Raw genomic sequence first — 20,580 nt, 5'->3', positions numbered from 1 at the left:
CTTTCTGGGAACAAAAATTCCCAGAAGGGACAGGTGATGTCCTATGTCCTTTGACATTCAGCATACTGTACAACTTGCCTCTTCGTTCTTAACCACTTTCTTACAAAAATGACTCAACTGGGTTTACTGAACAATTTTTTCCCTAAGGAAATAAGTTACTCATTTTATAATGTAAATCAATGGATAAAAAGATTCAAATGACAGAAGTTTCATTTACAACTTCCCTGGAAATCATCCCTTTTATAAAGCTTACAGGAAAACCTCTATCTTACAAAGTTTAGAAACACAGTGCGCTAGAAAACATCTACTGCTTAAATCATTAGTATGTTAGAAATATGTGGCAGATTTATCAGTAGGTATTTGTGTATATTTTAGCATTAAGAGGTATCTTTTTAATTCAAAAGTTCTTGAAATGGTTTCAGAACATTACTTTAGACTTATAATTAAAATGTATTTACTGTAAGTTAAAAGGTATCAAAAATAATTGCTTGCTCATGCTCTCCATTTACAAGGTCCTTCTGAAAACAAAAATCTATTAGGGTTAACTGCAACTCAGCTGGATATATAACAGTTGCAAGAGATCTCAAAATTTAACAATATGTGTGAGAGTATTTTTAATTTCACAATTGTGTCTCAACGGCAAGATGTATTTCAAAAGACAGAAATTCAGAAATAATTCTCTGTTGACATTTATTTTATTTATATGTAACTGTGTCTAGTATTTCAACAATTTTCTATGAAGGAAGGGAACAGAAAAAAATCTACTATGAAAAATTTGAGGTTAATAGTAATTAAAAGTTAAATAATCAAATATTCATGTAATTTAAATTGTTACTATTCAATGGTGCTTTAAACATAACCCGGTATCATCTAAGCCAACTTAAAAGCACAAAATTTTGAGAACCAGCCAACTATGATCAGTAGAGTCTTTGACTAGAACTTAATTTAGATTTCACAAATTGACTGGATTCTCATCTAGAAATTTACATTCACATATTACTCTCAATATACAACACAAAGACCTAATATAACAAAATTATGAGTAAATTTAAAGTTTAAGTTTCAAAATGAGCAGCATTTTTAGCAAAACTATGGAACATTTAAAAAATAAAGTGAAGAACACACATGAGTCAGTAAGACTCCCAATATACATTCATATGTAAAAGTTAAATTGAGGACCTATCTTGTGGGGAGGAGAAGAGGGAATGTGGCAGGTCAGCTTTGTCTTCATTTATATCACATTTTAGTAATAATTCTTTCATTCCTAAGAGAACAACACTATCTCCTAACCGATACATCTAAAGTGTTAAATTGGGCTGCAAAGTAACTAACTTGAAAAAGGCCTATTTTCCAACAAAAAACACACAAAAAAATTTTTTTAATTGACTTTACTTTCATACCCACCCCCAACCAATCTAAAAGAGCTTTCAATAAACATTAAAAAACAGCTAAAGAGCAAGAGAAGCAGTTTTTGTTTTATTTTGGCTTTGAACCATACCTCTAGCTGCTGTAACAGAGATTTTCCTTTCTTATTAATTTCATTGATAAGGGTGAAAATGGCCACTTTAATTTCCTGTTCTACTCGTTTGTTAGTCTCATTTACTTCTTTTATCCTGAATAAGAGAAATGCATCATTAGGTTATAGACTTATCCTATGTCTCTGAATTACCAACTGTTACAGAAATTCATCCAACTGGGCACTTAACCGAGTAACTAAAATTAAACCTTTGTCAAATGTACAACTTATGTTTTGGCAGACCTGACCACTCAATTTGGTCCAAACAAGTTATGTATGTAGACAAAGAATGGATTAAATATTTATTAATTTTAAATTAAGTTCATAAAGGACAGTTTATTAATCTAGATGGCAATCTCCTTTAGTTTCTATGACGTGGATGTGATAAACAACTGACATCAGTGATTGCTGGTTAGTGTAAAATATGGCACATTGTTCTTGAGAAGCATTAAGATTAAACAGAACCAATGTGCAAAAAAAAATGTTGCAACCAATACTACTATTATCTTTTGAAACAAGAGGAAGCTTAGACGCATTTAGTTTCACTAAAACTACTTCAAATGTGAATTCAGATATACCCCTTCCACAGGGTCTTCTCAAAATGATTTCCTACTGTATACGGTTAAGGGAATAAAACATTTTCATTCCTTTTTAAAAAACAGCTGTTAGATGTTTTAGAAACAGGTATAAGCTCCCATGTAGTTATGAAAGTTTTGGTTGTAAATATGAAATAGCCAATACCTTGCTATTTATAAAATAGGAAGAGAAGAATTCTACTAATATAAATACATAAAATGTTAACAATCAATCATAAGATGGTAACTTTAAACTTTTATATATTCTACTTCTGTACAAACTATAACTGACACTTTCAACTGCTAAAACTGCCTTTCATTTACCAAATTCAAATTTGAATAACTTGAATACACCGGGTCAAAAATGTAGTTTTCTCTCCTTTGTACTTCAGGCACTGATTTAAAAATTTTATTCAATTTTGTCCTTATCTTATTAAAATGAGTGGAAGACATTTTTAAAAATGAGAATGCTGATCACTAGTGGTAAGAACACATGACCTTAAAACGATTCAGCCAAAGGTTGAAACCATTAAGCATGCTGAAAGCAAACTCCCCTGAATTTAAGCATGCTTAAATATATGCTCAATTGTGAAGGCAGCAAAAAAAATGAATGTACATTAAAAAATGGAGAAAGGTCATCGAAGAATCTAACAGGAGAAGTATAGACATTTTATTACTTTAATACTTTTTTTTTTTTTTAAGCTTTCTGGAGATGAAATAATCTCCCCAACCCTACGCAATCTTGTAAACTTCACTTCTCTACACAGATTCAGGAACATATATACAAAATATACGTATAAAAATATGGGATTGCCATATGAATTATCTCACTATCCTTTCTCTGGAAAGGACATCCATCTGTAATTTATGAGAAGACAGTTATCCCCTCCAATATCATCTATAATATATCAGCAATATAAAAAACATCCTGACATATCCACGAGAACTAACCATGACTACTGAATAACTATATATTTATATTATCTACAACCTCTGAGGAGCCTTTATTTTCCTTTGGTATCACTTTTTAATGTGATATTACTAAATTCTTACTAATATCTTATGTACTATTTTATAATGTATCAATAATATACAATGTACTATTCATTCATCTTCAATACTTTTTGAGTATTTATTATGTGTCATTTTAAATCATCATAAATTAATTTTAGTATTCTAGAAGTCTCAATATTTGTGAATCTGAAGAATAAACACATATCAACCCTATTCATACCTCTAGGAACATATGGGTTTTAATTATGCCAGCTCCAAGTGTTTGTCTTTAAGGACTCCTTTAAGAGTCCTAATCTTCTTAACCTACTCACTATGGAACTTAGTCCCACTTTGTGGCATGAAGGATCTTAGTTCCCCAACCAGGGATTGAACCCGTGCCCCCTGAAGTGGAAGCATGCAGTCTTAACCACTGGACAGCCAGGGAAGTCCCAGTCCCCCTTGCTTTATCAATAAATTTAGTTTATTGAGAAATGAACGAAAATAGGATTTTTAAAAACTGACAGTGTTATTGATAAAAATAACAACAGCTACAATTTGAGCGTTTACTATATGCCAGAAACTGTGTTCTCATAATAATACCACTAAGATAAGTACTGTTTTTAATGCTTGTTTTACAGATGGAAAATTAATTTGTCCACCACCGTTCATACTCTCTCCTGTCTTCCACACAGTCTCCAGTTAAAATTTTATAATTCAACTCTCTACACATTAATTGGTTTTTCTACATTTAACTAAGGCTGACAAAGGCTAGAGCCATATTAATTATAAAATAGTCAAAGATGTATCCTAAAAGAGTATTCAAAATTTGAAGCAATTAAATTCTCTTTAATTAACAATTATCATAATCCAAACTCAAACATACCATTTACCCCTCCAAAACAATGTTTTCTATATATGCTTAATATAATATAGAAGGAAAACAATTTAAACTGGACCCATCGTGTTTAATAATCCTTAAACTGAAATTATAGTTTTAAGGAAACATACTTACCTATTCTGCACCTGAGTAGCTGCAAAATGAACATAATTCTTCTTCTCAAGAAGCTTAGCCAGTAGATTCTCAATTGCACCTTTCTGGTTTTGAAAAGCTTCTTCTAAAAATTGATACCTTTAAAACAAAAACAAAAATTACATTTAAAAGGGAAAATATACGATTTGCAAATGAAAAACTGCTGCATGAGTCAATCTTGAAACCTTACTTAAATGATCAACACTCTATGCTGGCCACACACCCTCTACGTTACCAGCAACTTTTAACTACCAATCCCCTTTCCCTCTTAACCTGACACTGTGAAGGCACTATTAAGACAAAAAAAATTACTCAAAACCGTTCAAGTGCTCTTAAATTAGAGTTTTGATTCAGGATTGCATTTTTATAAAAACCTGGTGTAAGCTGTATACATTTTAAATCATAGAATACAACCACATTATACAAAATACTTTCAAAGGTGGGAAAACCACCCACAGTTCCAACAACATAAAATCACTGCTACTATTGTAATATCTAGTTCCTTAGTCTTTTCAGTCACAATGTATGTGCAACTCTGCATTTGACTTTATTCTTTATCTTGTTGTTGCAATCACCCTTGAAATAATTTTTCAGTTCTAGACTGTAAATATTGTCAAACTTTTCCAAAAGGGTTATATCAATTAAAAATATGACCAACACCAGAGTTTTATTTTAACTTTGTCCGCAAAGTGGTATATGTTAAGATTTGCTAATATTATAATAGTGAAAATTAGACAGTACAAGACTACAGTTCTTTGTTTGCTAGGAAGGCAGAATGGTTTTCTTTGCTAGTTTTGTTACCTCTGTGTAAATTGCTCATTAAGTCAACAAGTATTTTAGGGTTTCTTCTATACGCTAGGGATACATGGGTAAAATAAAATCCATTATTGTTTATATTTTCATAATAAATAGGCACAAATATGAAATGATACTACACTGTGAAATGAGCTATACTGGAGGCGTACATAGTCTGCAATAAGAACACAGTGTCTATGATGAAAGAAATCAAAGACAATACAAAGAGATGGAGAGATATACCATGACTATACACCCAAAACAACCTACAGATTCAATGTGATCCCTATCAAATTAGCAATGGCATTTTTCACAGAACTAGAACAAAAATTTTTTACAATTTGTATGAAAACACAAAAGACCCCGAAGAGCAAAAGCAATCTTGAGAAAGAAAAACAGAGCTGGAGAAATCAGGCTCCCTGACTTCAGACTATACTACAAAGCTACAGTAATCAAGACAGTATGGTACTGGCACAAAAACAGAAATATAGATCAATGGAACAGGATAGAAAGCCCAGAGATAAACCCATGCACATATGGTCACCTTACTTTTGATAAAGGAGGCAGGAGTATACAATGGATAAAAGACAGTCTCTTCAATAAGTGGTGCTGGGAAAACTGGACAGCTACATGTAAAAGAATGAAATTAGAACATTCCCTAACACCATACACAAAAATAAACCCAAAATGGATTAAAGACCTAAATTTAAGACCAGACATTATAAAACTCTTAAAGGAAAACATAGGCAGAACACTCTATGACATAAATCACAGCAAGATCCTTTTTCACCCACCTCCTAGAGAAATGGACATAAAAACAAAAATAAACAAATGGGACCTAATGAAACTTCAGAGCTTTTGCACAGCAAAGGAAACCATAAACAAGATGAAAAAACAACCCTCAGAATAGAATAAAATATTTTCAAATGAAGCAACTGACAAAGGATTAATCTCCAGAATATATAAGCAGCTCATGCATCTCAGTATCAAAAAAACAAACAACCCAATCCAAAAATGGGCAGAAGACCTAAATAGACATTTCTCCAAGGAAGACATACAGATTGCCAACAAACACATGAAAAGATGCTTAACATCACTAATCATTAGAGAAATGCAAATTAACACCACAATGAGGTATCACCTCACACAGGTCAGAAGGGCCATCACCAAAAAATCTACAAATGATAAATGCTGGAGAGGGTGTGGAGAAAAGGGAACCTTCCTGCACCGTTGGTGGGAACGTAAATGGATACAGCCACTATGGAGAACAGTATGGAGATTCCTTAAACAACTGAAAACAGAACTACCATATGACCCAGCAATCCCACTACTGGGCATATACCCTGAGAGAACCATAATTCAAAAAGAGTCATGTACCACAATGTTCATTACAGCCCTATTTACAATAGTCAGGACATGGAAGTAACCTAAGTGTCCATCAACAGATGAATGGATAAAGAAGATGTGGCACATATATACAATGGAATATTACTCAGCCATAAAAAGGAATGAAATTGAGTTATTTGTAGTGAGGTGGATGGACCCAGAGTCTGTCATACAGAGTGAAGTAAGTCAGAAAGAGAAAAACAAATACCGTATGCTAACGCATATATATGGAATCTAGAAAAACGATACTGATGATCCTAGGGGCAGGAGAGGAATAAAGATGCAAACGTAGAGAAGGGACTTGAGGACACAGAGACGGGGAAGGGTAAGCTGGAACGAAGTGAGAGAGTGGCATGGGCATATATACACTACCAAATGTAAAACAGATAGCTAGTGGGAAGCAGCCACATAACACAGGGAGATCAGCTTGGCGCTTTGTGACAACCTAGAGGGGTGGGATAGGGAGGTTGGGAGGGAGGCTCAAGAGGCAGGGGATATGGAGATATATGTATACATATGGCTGATTCACTTTGTTGTACAGCAGAAACTAACACAACACTGTAAAGCAATTATACGCCAATAAAGATGTATTAAAAAAAAAGAACACAGTGTCTAAATCTGCCTCAACACCAAGGAATGCTTCACAGAGAAGTCAGAACAGAATTATCCTATGCTAACTGCAGAGGCATATTTGGAGAACAACAAATACTTCAACATACCTAGAGAAAGCCGTGCAAAGATCAGAATGTGAGACAATAATAAAATCCAGAACCAGATTGTGAAGAGCTGGGTATACCATGCTCTTCAAACATGGATTTTTGTTTTTCAGTAATAGGAAACCCTTGAAGAATTCCAACCAAGATGTAATAATCAGACTTACATTCCAGGAAAATCATCAGACAGAAATATAAAAGATCTGAAGAAGAGAGATGGGGAAGACTAGCTAGAACTCTAAGACAGTAGCTCAGATGAGCTATCAGGCTATGGTACTAATTGGTATAGCTGAATAAACAAACTTGAACAATGGACTCTGTCACAGAGATCAGCATCTTTGGTGATTTGAAAGTTTAACTGGAGCCATATAAAGTAACATCCATGGTATAACCTAAAAACTGAATGCCTAGCTAAGGCAGAGTCAAGAAAAGATCACCGGAAATGAGAAGTTCAAGGTACTGACAAAGTTATAATTGTCTATGTGGACACAAATCATTAAAGTAAAAGCAGAAATTGAGATGAAGAGGAAGGCTATAAGCATCTAGATGTTTGGGCCTTCAGTGAAGGTCTCAGTTAAGGTAAATATAGGAGGAAAGGCTATGAAGTTGTTAACAAAAGGAAAGTCTGCTGAATGGAGGGGATCAAGAAGTAAAAGAAAAATTGAGAGAATTAGAAGGCAAAGTTTAGAGCAACAGGGGGATTGCTGTTATAGAGAACAGCTGGCTAATGAGGATTTTATTTTGTGTACTAAGAATTTTTTATTGTAGTAAAATACACATAACAAAACAAATCATTTTACGTTTTTAAGAATATTTTTAAAGCAAAAAAAAACTGTCTACAATGTAAAGTCTAGCACATTATAACTTGTATGATATATTAATTAAACAGCACAAAAGCATGTGAGTATTTTAATTTAAAAGGCTTTTAAAAGAGGTTCTGCTGTTACATAGGTGAGCAAAGACTATTTCTTCATTGAAGAAACACTGAAGGAACAACATTTTATTTATTTCCTATACCATAATTTCTCTGTGTCCAAAATGAAATACTTTGTTTAAATCTGTACAGATGAAGCAGGAATATGAGATTACCATGCTAACCCTTTTGACATAAGCTTTACATTGTGAGGAAGAAAAGATCTTCTGACCCAGAGTGTAATTATGTCTGCAAATAAGAAGGCATTTGGCAGAAAGTTCAACTAGTATCATAACTCATAAAATTTTAATTCACAAAATTTAACCCTGCACAATTTTATTTCTTTTCTCAACTCAAAATAAATGTTTCAGAATCCTGTTTCTAGAAATGTCTTGTTGTATTCATATGAACAAGTAGCAAGCAAACACACCATGATACACCTAGGTGAAATTATGTGTCTGTCCTTTCCTCCCCTCATACAGGAGTTGACATCTGCACTGGATGTTAAAGGATGAGTAAGAGCTTTCTAGGTAAACAAACTTGGGAGGAAGGTAAGAGCTTTCACTGGGGGAAAAAATCTGAATGTACAAAAGTACACAGTTCTGAGGCCACCTGTCATTTTCAGGGCTAAGGAAAAGAAGACAAAGCTGGAAGAGACGGGGAGGTACAAATGTTAAAGAGCACTGTACATTTTGCTGAAGTTGGACTCAGATAATAAATAATAGTGAACCATCAAGAGATTGATAAAACAGTGACAATCAGGCTTGTTTCTTTTCACTTGAATAAACTTCAACTGTATTATTAGAAGAAAGATACTAACTAGAGCTTAAAAAACAAAAGAACAATATGGAAGTAGTTTTGGCTACAAGCTACTTCTGAGTCTCTTAGCTAAAAGAATAAACTAACACTGAATTTTCTTTTTTGAACTCATCAAAGTAATAGTTGAAATACTTCAGAAATGGGGGGAAAGAATAACCAATAAATGGATTAAGCATAAATTTGTTAAGATGTAAATATATCAAGGAATTTCTTAGATTTTAATCCTGCATATGAAGCAGTGATTCTTAACATGGAAGTCTTAGCCACACTGAGCTATTTTCAGTATTTCAAAATGTCTAGGTAAAAATTATGCACGCCCATGATTTACTTATGATGGGCCTTATAAGTAAGACTTTCTGTGCTTCTGGCTAGAATTATAGAAACCCAGGATAATATACATACCACTGATTATCATGTTTTGGAGAGAATCATGCGTGTGTGTGTGTGTGTGTGTGTGTGTGTGTGTAATTTATTGAGAAATAAATTATTATTTAATGCAGTTTGCTAAGAAGTTTTTGAAGAGAGGGCTCTCATAAGTATGGGAAATGAATAAAAGGATTTTTTTTTTCAGGTTGAAAATCACTTAGCTATTAACTGCAAACTGTAACTTTTAAATGCACATTTAGAGTCTTATTAGGTTCTGAGTTGTACAAGGATGCTACTCTATTTGCCAAGTAATTACAGTATTATTCTTAGTAACTGCCAGAGTGTTTAACAATTGATAAGATTTTACTCTGGCACTTCTAGGGAAATATATTATCTTAGTTTGTATCCAAATTGACTATCTAGGGAAACATTCTTTAAAGCTGATATGTAGTAATTCTGACTCAGTTTCTTTCTTAATTCAGTTATTCCATAAAATTTCATAAATACGAATTACATAAAATTTCAAGCATATAATAAACTACAGATTCAACCCCACTGAACCTATCATCCACTTGCAAAGAGCATCCATTTATAGCCAATTTGTCAATATACCCACCTACTCTATCGTCAAGATTACTCTTAAAAAATTCCGAACATCATATTTTATCTCAGTATTTATCAATCTAGAAATGACAACAATTAGCCTGTTTTGAGAACTTACTCTGTTTTCAGGCACTTTGTGAAGTATCTGACATGGATTCTCTCATTAAATCTTTAGAAAGACTTAATGACTAGGTACTATTATTGTCTGCACAGTAATAGATGACTTGGACAACTTTCTGTGTCTCAGTTCTTCATAAAAATGTGTAATATTCATCGCATTTATCTTACAGGACTACTCCAAAAATTAAATTGATCAAAACAACACAAAGCACTTAATCAACATAGTACTTTGCTCACTAAAGCACAGTAAGAGCTTAAAGCCAGTTATCACCACTATTTTTGGCAATAATTTTAAATGATTTGCACTGTTAAAATAAAAAACTTCAATCCTTCAACAACAACAAAAAGCCTACAATGTATGTAAAGACCTCATAAGAGTGTTTTTGAGAATTTTTAAATGAGGCTATCTATGTTCCTCATTCAAGACAATATATGAAAGGGAGATGATTATGCCATAAATGTTCAGCAAGAGCTGCAGAGAGCACACACTCTGAGCAACCATGATGAGAACCAAAAGGGTAGAAATCTCAAGAAAGCTTCAGGAAGATATCAGGATTCTCACATAAACAGAACAAGAAACAAAAGCCAACTTTAATTAAATCCCAAAAGGAACACAGTGACATCAACTGATGTTTCAGTTACTTAAGACTTCATTAGTAGAACAGGCTGCTACTTTATATTGCTGCCTTTCTTCAAATTCACTAATCTTTTCTTCTGTAACATCTAATCTGCTATTAATCCCATCTGAAATCAAACAGAGAAAAAAACTGGGGGAGGGGACAAAAGAGGAACAGTGAGTTTTAGGACAACTGTAATAACACTAATATATGTATGAGTGGCATCCCCAAATGGGAAGGGAGAGGGAACAGGGAAAAAATATTGGAAGAAATTATAACAATGGAGTAAAATTTCCCAAATTTGATGAAAACTATAAAACCTATATAGATCTAAGAAGCTCAACATCCTCCAAGCACAGGAAACATTAAAAAAATTACACAATGGTATATTATTTCCAAACTGCTTAAAGCCAATAATAAAGAAAAAAAAATTTTTAAGTTCCTAGAGGGAAAAAGATACATTAGAACAGAGGAATAAAGACAGAACAGTAGACTTCTCAATGGAAACAATGCAAGCCACGATAGAGTAGAGCAACATCTTTAAAGTACTGAAAGAAAACTGTCAGCCTAGAATTGGTTACACAGCAAAAACAGCTTTCATATATGAAGGTGAAACTTTTGGGGATGACAAATATGTTCATTATTTTGATTATGATGATGGTTTCACATAACTATGCCACCGTAAGGCAGAGATCTAAAGGAGCTATAAGCTTAATGTAAGGATGTAATAAGAGTAACCTGCTCCTCTACCAATTCTACAGGACTAAAAGAAAGTTACAATAATGCTGTGGAAGAGGAGAGGGAAGAATCCTTAGAAGTAGCCGTCATAAAGCACCCGATGTGGATTTTTAGACAAAGTGCACATCATCTGGTTGTCTGAAACAACTTCATTCTGGATATTTAATGGTCCCAACCTGGCAGTGCTTGTATGCACTGGCAAAAGGAAATTCAAACCTTTACTGAAGAAAGCATCATAATTCTAGACAAAGTATGTGCATAAATAATTTTCAAGGAAAATGAGAAGTTCATAGTTTAAAATAGCCATATATATATAAAGAAACAAAGCACCTTGAGCAACAGAAAAACAAAGAGAAAGAAAAGACCCACTAACAAAAGCAAAATATCTCTACTTACTATATTTAAGGAATGAAACACAAGCTACAACTATTTTTAAATGGGGGTAAAGAATACAGAGGACTTCTAACTTTTTTGGGCAACTCCCTGTGAATCTCAAAACAAAACAAAAAAATCTCATATCTCAAAATATAATTTTTTTAAAGGGGGAGTAACAGATTTAAATTTTTTTAAGTGTAAAGAATGGATTTTAATGGAAGCTTAACATAACTAAAGAGAATATTCATAAACTGAGACTGTTCAAAAGAAAACGCCTGTTTTACATTTAGAGCTAAAAACAAAAAAGGGAAATACGTAAGTTAAGAGACATGAATGGTATAAGGGAGTCTAACATACAGATGTTAGAGTTCCAGAAGGAAAGACAAGAACACAACAGATGCATTACTTGGTGAGATTACTGATTGAAAGACACAGTCCAAAGATTGAGAAAACCAAATCAAAAGAGGTAATCCTAAAAAGCAGTCAGAAAATGAAGACAGGTTACCTTCAAAAGAATAACAGGTAGAATGTTTGCTGAACTCTTAAGGGCAAAAAGGCAATGTACTTGTACAACCAATGTGCTAATAACAACAAAAAATAATTGACAACCTATACATAAAATGCTATAAAAAGCAAAAATGTATTTCAAAAAATGAAAGCAAAATGGAGATGTTTTTAGACAAACTAAAACAAAATTCACTGCCAGGGGACGTTTAGTGAAGATTCTAAAAATAATGAACTTCAGGCAAGGAAGATGAATCAAGGTAGAAGGTCTGAGAAGGTGGAAGGAAAAAAACAGAAAGCAGGGAAAAAAGTGAAATAAATCTGTGAAACACTATATTGTACACCTTTAACTTACACAATATTGTACATCAACTATACTTCAATTAAAAAACAATTTTAAAGAGTAAAAAAAAGTGAAGTAAATCTAAAACACTATATAAAATCAGTAATAGTGTATTCAACAGGGGTAAGAAAACAGAAAATTAAAATACATTATAATTACAAGGAGAGTAAAGGAGAGAGAGGAATAAAGTTTTAAAAAATTTTTTAACTGAGGTACAGTTGATGTACAATATTTTGTTTCAGGTGTACAACACAGTGATTCACAATTTTCAAAGGTTATATTCCATTTAGTTATTATAAAATATTGGTTATACTCCCTGTGTTGTACAACATATCCTTGTAGCTTATTTCTTATATACCTAGTAGTTTGTACCTCTTAATCCCCTATGCCTAATTACCTCTCCCCACTTCCCTCTTCTCACTGATAACCACTAGTTTGTTCTCTATACCTGTGAGTCTGCTTCTTTTTCGTTATATTCACTGGTCTGTTTTAATTTTTAGATTCCACATATAAGTGATATCATACAGTATTTTGTCTTTCTCTGTTTGACCTACTTCACTTAGCATAATACCCTCCAAGTCTATCCACGTTGTTGAAAATCGCAAAATTTCATTCTTTTTTATGGCTGAGTAATACTCCTGTGTGTGTGTGTGTGTGTGTACACACACACACACACACACACACACACACACACACACACACACACACACATTATATCCTCTTTTTCCATTCATCTGTTGATGGACACTTAGGTTGCTTCCATATCTCTAGCAATTGTAAATAATGCTGCTATGAATGCTGGGCTGCATGTATCTTTCCAAATTAGTGTTTCCATTTTCTTCAGATATATTCCCAGAAGTAGAACTGCTGTATCATATGGTAGTTCTATTTTTAGTTTTTTTGAGGAATCTCCATACTGTTTTCCAAAGTGGCTGCAGCAATTTACATGTCCACTAACAGTGTTAAGAGGGCTCCCTTTTCTCCACATGCTCACCAACACTTATTATTTGTGGTCTTCTTGATAATAGCCATTCTGACAGGTGCGAGGTGATATCTTATTATGGTCTTGATTTGCATTTCTCTAATGATTAACGATGTTGAGCATCTTTTCATGTGCCTGTTGGTCATCTGTATGTCCTCTTTGGAAAAATGTCTATTCAGGTCTTCTGCCCATTTTTTAATCAGGCTGCTTTTTCTTTTTTTTTTTTTTTTGATGTTGAGTGGTATGAGCTGTTTATATATTTTGGACATTAACCCCTTATTGGTCATATTACTTGCAAATATTTTCTTCCATTCAAGAGGTTGTCCTTTTGTTTTGTTGATGGTTTCCTTCGCTGTGTAAAAGCTTTTAAATTTAATTAGGTCCCATTTGTTTATTTTTGCTTTTGTTTCCTCTGCCTTAGGAGACAGACCCAAAGAAATACTGCTACAGTTTACAACAAAGAGTGTTCTGCCTATGTTTTGTCTAGGAGTTCTATGGATTTTGGTCTTACATTTAGGTCTTTAATCCATTTTGAGTTTATTTTTGTACATGGTGTTACAGAATGTTCTAATTTCATTCCTTTACATGTAGCTGTCCAGTTTTCCCAGCACCACTTACTAAAGAGACTGTCTTTTCTCCACTGTATATTCTTGCCTGCTTTGTCGTATTAACTGACCATAAGTGTGTGGGTTGATTTCTGGGCTCGTCATTCTGTTCCACTGATCTGTGTCCGTTTTTGTGCTGCTTTGATTACTATAGCTTTGTAGTACACTCTGCAGTCAGGGAGTGTGATACCTCCAGCTCTGTTTTTTCTCAAGATTGTTTTGGCTATTCAAGGTCTTTTGTGTTTCCCTACAATTTTTAAAATTGTTTGTTCGAGTTAACTCTGTGGAAATTATCTTTGGTATTTTGATAGGGGTCACACTGAATCTCTAGAGTACCTTGGGAACTATGGTCATTTTAACAATACTGACTCTTCCAATCCATGAACACAGTATACCTTTCCACCTGTTTGTATCCTCTTCAATTTCTTTCACCAGTGCCTTATAGCAGGGGTCAGTCCCCAACTGGGCCGCACAGCAGGAGGTGAGTGGCAGGCAGTGAGCAAAGCTTCATCTGTATTTACATCCGCTCCCCATGGCTCACATTACCCCCTGAGCTCCACCTCCTGACAGATCAGCAGCAGCATTAGATTCTCACAGGAGTACGAACCCTACTGTGAACTACACACGTGAGGGATGTAGGCTGCCCGCTCCTTTTGAGAATCTAATGCCTGATGATCAAAGGTGGGGCTGAGGTGGTGATGCTAGCACTCGGGAGTGGCTACAAGTACAGATTATCATTAGCAGAGAGGTGTGACTGCACAGAGGCCATAATAAATCAATTGCTTGCAGACTCATATCAAAACCCTGTCAGTGAGTGGCAAGTGGCAAGTTGCATCTTAAAGGGTAGACTGGACATAAGCAATACACTTCGGGTGTCACTGTCTCCCATCACCCCCATATGGGACCATCTAGTTGCAGGAAAATAAGCTCAGAGCTCCCACTGATTCTGCATTATGGTGAGTTGTATAATTACTTCATCATATATTACAATGTAATAATAATAGAAATAAAGTGCACAATAAATGTAATGGGCTTGAATCATCCCCAAACCCACCCCCGGCCCAGGTTCGAGGAAAATTGTCTACCACAAAACTGGTCCCTGGTGCCAAAAAGGTTGGGGACTGCTGCCTTACAGCACGGGCCTTTTATCTCCTTAGTAGGCTTATTTCTAAATATTTTATTCTTTTTAATGCGATTATAAATGGGATTGTTTCCATAATTTCCCTTTCTGATAGTTCATCGTTAATGTAGAGAAATGCAACAGATTTCTGATATTAATTTTGTACCCTGCAACCTTACTGAACTCATTGATGGGCTCTAGTAGTTTTTTGGTGGGGAACGAAGTTTTAAAGTGGTCTGAAATTATTAGGCAGTGGGTGATCATATTAAGTACAGACTTTGATAAGTAACAAGAGAAAAAAACAGTACAAATAACTTTGGAGCTAGTAAAATGGGGGGAATGGAATTATGAAAAATACTTAGCCAATCCAAAAGAAGAAAGAAAAAGGAAAAATAAAGTGGGAAGGAAAATAAGAAATGATGAAATGGTAGATTTAAATGAAACTATAAGTACAGTTGATCCTTGAACAATGCAGGGGTTAATCTGCATATAACTTACAGTCAGCACTCCCAATTCAGGGTACCTCTGCATGCAGGGATTCAACCAACCAGACTGTGCAGTACTGTAGTATTTACTATTGAAAATATCCACGCATAAGCGGACCTATGCAGTTCAAACCCATGTTGTTCAATGGTCAACTGTACTTACATTACATTTAAGTCACTAAGTCAGCTAAAGGATAAAGATTCTTAGGCTTAATTTTGAAAAATCCAACCATATTTGTTCATAAGCAATCCAGAACATAAGGATAACAGCAAAGCAAAAAGTAAAAATGAAAGGAAAAAGGTATACCATGCAATTCACTAACCAAAAGAAAGCTGGCAAACAAGACAAAATTCAAGGCTAACATAAGAGACAGGTCAACTCAAATGGCTCAATTCACCAGTAAAATCATTTTAAGTATGTTCCTGACAACATAGCTTAAATGTATAGAGAGCAAACAGTGATAAAACAAGAAGAATTTAAGAAATTGAGAATCATAACTGGAAATTTTAACACATCTCTTAGTAAAAGAACAAACTTTTGTTCTTTTACTGAGGCTATAGATAGAACACAACATACTTGAGGACTATACTTGAGTGTAGAACACTACCTGAAGTACAATATACATTCTTTTCAAATACACACAGAACCTTCAAAGAAAGCAATTTTATACTAGGCCAGAGGTCAGCAAACTTTTCGTGTAAAGGTCCAGACAGTACTTATTTTTAAGTTTACAGACTCTAAGGCCTCTATCACAACTGCTCATCTGTTCCTCTGCCTTCACAGTAAAGAGAGAAGCCATGGTAGCATGATTGGATTTGGTCTACAGGTCATAGTTTACCAATGGGTGGGTGAACTAGCCCATAAAGTGTTAACAAATTTCAAAAGACTGAAATAATACAAGCCACATACTCTAACCACAATGTAAATAAATTAAAACTCAAAGGGGGGGGGAAAGATAAGTTTTCCATGTGTTTGGAAGTTAAACAAAAAACTATTCTATAACCAATCCACTGTTCAAAGAAGAAATTATAATGGAAACTAGAAAATATTTTTGAATTAAACTCTCAAAATTCCATGTAACAAACTGTTAAGATAGGACTAGGGCAGTACTTAATAGGAAATTAACATTTATTAGGAAAAGGGAAGAAATTTAGTAAGCCAAGCATTCATCTCAAGAAGGGAGAAAATAGGGACTTCCCTGGTGGCACAGTGGTTAAGAATCCGCCTGCCAATGCAGGCGACACGGGTTCTACCCCTGGTTTGAGAAGATCCCACATGCCGCGGGGCAACTAAGCCCGTGCACCACAACTACTCAGCCTGCACTCTATAGGGCCTGCGAGCCACAACTACTGAGCCCACGTGCTGCAACTACTGAAGCCCGTGGGCCTAGAGCCCATGCTCCACAACAAGAGAAGCCACCGCAATGAGAAGCCCGTGCACCAAAACGAAGATTAGCCCCTGCTTGCCACAACTAGAGAAAGACCACACGCAGCAACAAAGACACAAGGCAGCCAAATATTAATTAATTACAAAAAAAAAAGAATGGAAAAAATAAACTTAAAAGCTGTTTCACAGCAAAGGAAACTGTAAACAAAACAAAAAGACAACCCTCATAATGGGAGAAAATATTTGCAAACAAAGTAACTGACAAGGGATTAATCTCCAAAATATACAAACAACTCATGCAGCTCAGTATCAAAAAAAACAAACAACCCAATCCAAAAATGTGCAGATGATCTAAACAGACACTGCTCCAAAGACGATATACAGATGCCTAAAAAGCACAATGAAAAGATGCTCAACATCACTATCAGAGAAATGCAAATCAAAACTACAATGAAGTATCACTTCACACCGGTCAGAACGACCATCATCAAAAAATCTACAAACAATAAATGCTGGAGAGGGTGTGGAGAAAAGGGAACCCTCCTACACTATTGGTGGGAATGTATAATAAATTGGTACAGCCACTATGGAGAACAATATGGAGGTTCCGCAAAAAGTTAAAAATAGAGCAACCATGTGATCTAGCAATCCCACTCCTGGGCACATATCTGGACAAAACCATAATTCAAAAAGATACACGCACCCTAATGTTCACTGCAGCACTATTTACAGCAGCCAGGACATGAAAGTAACTTAAATGTCCATCAACAGAAGAATGGATAAAGAAGATGTGGTGTATGTGTGTATATATATATATAGATAGATAAATAGATAGATAGATATATAGAGATATATATACACAATGGAATATTACTCAGCCATAAAAAATAACAAAATCATGCCATTTGCAGCAATATGGATGGACCTAGAGATTGTCATACTGAGTAAGTCAGACAAAGACAAATATCATATGAAATCGCTTATATGTGGAATCTTAAAAAAATGGTGCAAATGAACTTATTTACACAACAGAAAAAAAGCCACAGGTGTAGTAAACAAACTTATAATTACCAGGGGGTAAGGGAGAGGAGGGATAAATTGGGAGATTGGGACTGACATATACACACTACTATATATAAAATAGATAGCTAATAAGGACCACAACTACTGAGCCTGCGTGCTGCAACTACTGAAGTCCGCACGCCTAGAGCCTGTGCTCCGCAGTGAGAAGCCTGCGCACCTCAACGAAGAGTAGCCCATGCTCGCCGCAACTAGAGAAAGCCCTCACGCAGCAACGAAGACCCAACAGAGACAAAAATAAATAAATAAAATAAATTTTAAAAAAAGATATTAATAAAACCTGGTATCAAGAAATTTGAAATTTTAGACAAAATGGACAAATTTATAGAAAAATAACTTTGCAAAACTGATAGAAGAAACAGAAAACCTGAACCACAGAGAATCTGAATCTATGTTAAAAAATAAATATAACCACAAAATTCCTATCCAAAATACATACCCTAGAGAAACAAACGCACGTGTGTCCCAGGAGACGGGAAGGAATGTTTTTATTTTTTATACTAGCCAAAACTAGAAACAACCCAAATTACTATCAATAAAAAATGAATTAACTATAGTCAAGAGGTTCCCAAACTTTTTCAGATGATGGTGCCATTAGCATCTCAGCAGTTTTTTCTCACAGAACTAAAAGAAATACCTAACAAAAATCCAGATTTTTAAAGATATTTTAGTTATTCTTTAAACCGTACTTTTAGATACTTTTCTGTGTGTATATATACATATATATATATATATATATATATATACACACACACACCTTGTGATTTTTTTTAAGACTTTTTAAAAGTATCCAGTCAATGAATTCTTCTATTTGCCCTAAGCATTCAAAGGGTAGAAACACCACAGTAAACAAGACAAAATAGGGTCCCCTCCTTCATTTCCTTACATTCTAATTAATCAGAAAACCAAAACTTAAATAGACTGATGTGACAGAAAGGATATAGATGGTTAAAAATTCTAGATTGGGTATAGAGAAAAAGGTTCATTAAGAGTGACATTTATTTTAAGATCTCAAAGATAAGAACTAGCCATACAGAGATCAGAGATGAACCATAAATGATGAGAGGCAGGTTTGCATTGCTGCAAAGAAAAGTGATCAACCAATACTTTTTTTACTCTTGTAATAATTTTACCAATTAACAACATTTTTACCAACATACATCTCAACCTATCTGTCCCTTTGCCAAATGGATAACTGATGACTCTGAATGTTTCTTTCTCAAATCTCTCCCGATATTCCTCTTTTTCAATCTCTCTTAGCCATACCCAATTCTTTTTCTAGTCATAAGCAATCATTCTGCCAGGTGACTGACTCACTGAGCCTATGCATTCCTCAGATAGTTTGATAGATCCACAAACTATGATATTAAAATTAACAAGGTTTTTTTCAGCAAACCCAAAATGAATTAACTATTTTTGGAGGTAACTGCTGAAATGAACTACTATTGAACCATATACTCAGTCTCAAGTCTCATAAAGACTGTAAGACTCCCAAAACAGCAAGGACAGTCTCAGTTTTTGTATTATTGTACAGTCATCACCTAGCATGGTACCTGGTACATGGTGAGCACTCAAATACCTACTGAACAAATGAGCTGAATGAATACTGAACTTAAGTTCAATAAACAAGCTGCTTTTTCTCTGACAATAAATGCATCTCATGAAAACAATATGTTTGGATAGGAAATCTTGATTTGTTGCCATAGCCCTTCCTGAGAAGACTGATAGTAGATATGAATTTGTATGTCATTTCTACTAGCTAGTTGGATCACATCTGAAAGGCTTTTTTGAACTTTAGGAGAATTTACAGCAAAACTAAAAACCCAGTTTGGCAAAAGTTCTTCTGAAGTAGTTGTTCTCAATCTCCACTGAATAACAAAAACCACCTGGGATGATTTACCAGTATTACTAATATACTGTAAAAAAATTTTTGATACCCAGGATGTAATTTAAGATTCTTATTTAACCAGTCTAGAGCCAGACTAAGGCATCTGTTTTTTAAAGCTCCATAGGTAGTTCTAATATACATATAGGATTGCGAATATATTCTCTAAACCTAATCTATCCATTCATTTGTCCTCCCGTTTTTTTTTTTCCCCCAGTACCAGTAAGTCTTTATTCATTGAATTTCCCCAGGGAAAAGAAGGGGAAGGGGAAAGGATCAGCATGTGTGTTACAAAATGATAGCAAATGGGAAAGGAAGTACCTGGCACAGCAAAATCAACCATCAAATAGAACACTCCCCAGATGGAGTCACCAAAGCTCAAGCGGGCTCAGTCTCCTGCAGTTCAGGAATGTGGAGAAGGGATGAGGGAAAGAACAGACATGTACGTGCTTTTCTACCTTCCTTCCCTCCCCATAAATTCAAGATTTCACACAAAGCTTTGGTTTCTAGCAGTAAACATGGAATTACATTCATCCGTCTCCTATTAAACAATCTTGTGGCCACTTTACATGTTTCTTTCACCTGTATAAAAGTTCCTGAGTGACATGGATATACATTCATCTTTCCTTT

At 34.6% G+C, this 20,580-nt stretch overlaps 1 protein-coding gene across 8 annotated transcripts in view; it reads right to left on the bottom strand.

Annotated features, from left to right (window-relative positions):
* Positions 1 to 20,580, bottom strand: part of TRIM33 (tripartite motif containing 33) — a 144,106-nt gene that overhangs the window by 35,820 nt on the left and 87,706 nt on the right. For all 8 annotated transcript variants that reach the window (XM_073809341.1, XM_033861542.2, XM_033861571.2 and 5 more), the window contains exons 5-6: positions 4,097 to 4,213; positions 1,499 to 1,613 (exon numbers count right to left, since the gene is read on the bottom strand). In XM_073809341.1, coding sequence (XP_073665442.1) covers positions 1,499 to 1,613; positions 4,097 to 4,213 — 232 coding nt within the window. The remainder of the gene's footprint in view (positions 1 to 1,498; positions 1,614 to 4,096; positions 4,214 to 20,580) is intronic.

Source organism: Tursiops truncatus, chromosome 1 (genome assembly GCF_011762595.2).
Source record: "Tursiops truncatus isolate mTurTru1 chromosome 1, mTurTru1.mat.Y, whole genome shotgun sequence".
Classification (NCBI taxonomy): domain Eukaryota; kingdom Metazoa; phylum Chordata; class Mammalia; order Artiodactyla; family Delphinidae; genus Tursiops; species Tursiops truncatus.
The sequence above is the reverse complement of the archived record's forward strand: the minus strand, read 5'-3'. Positions and strand labels throughout refer to the sequence as shown.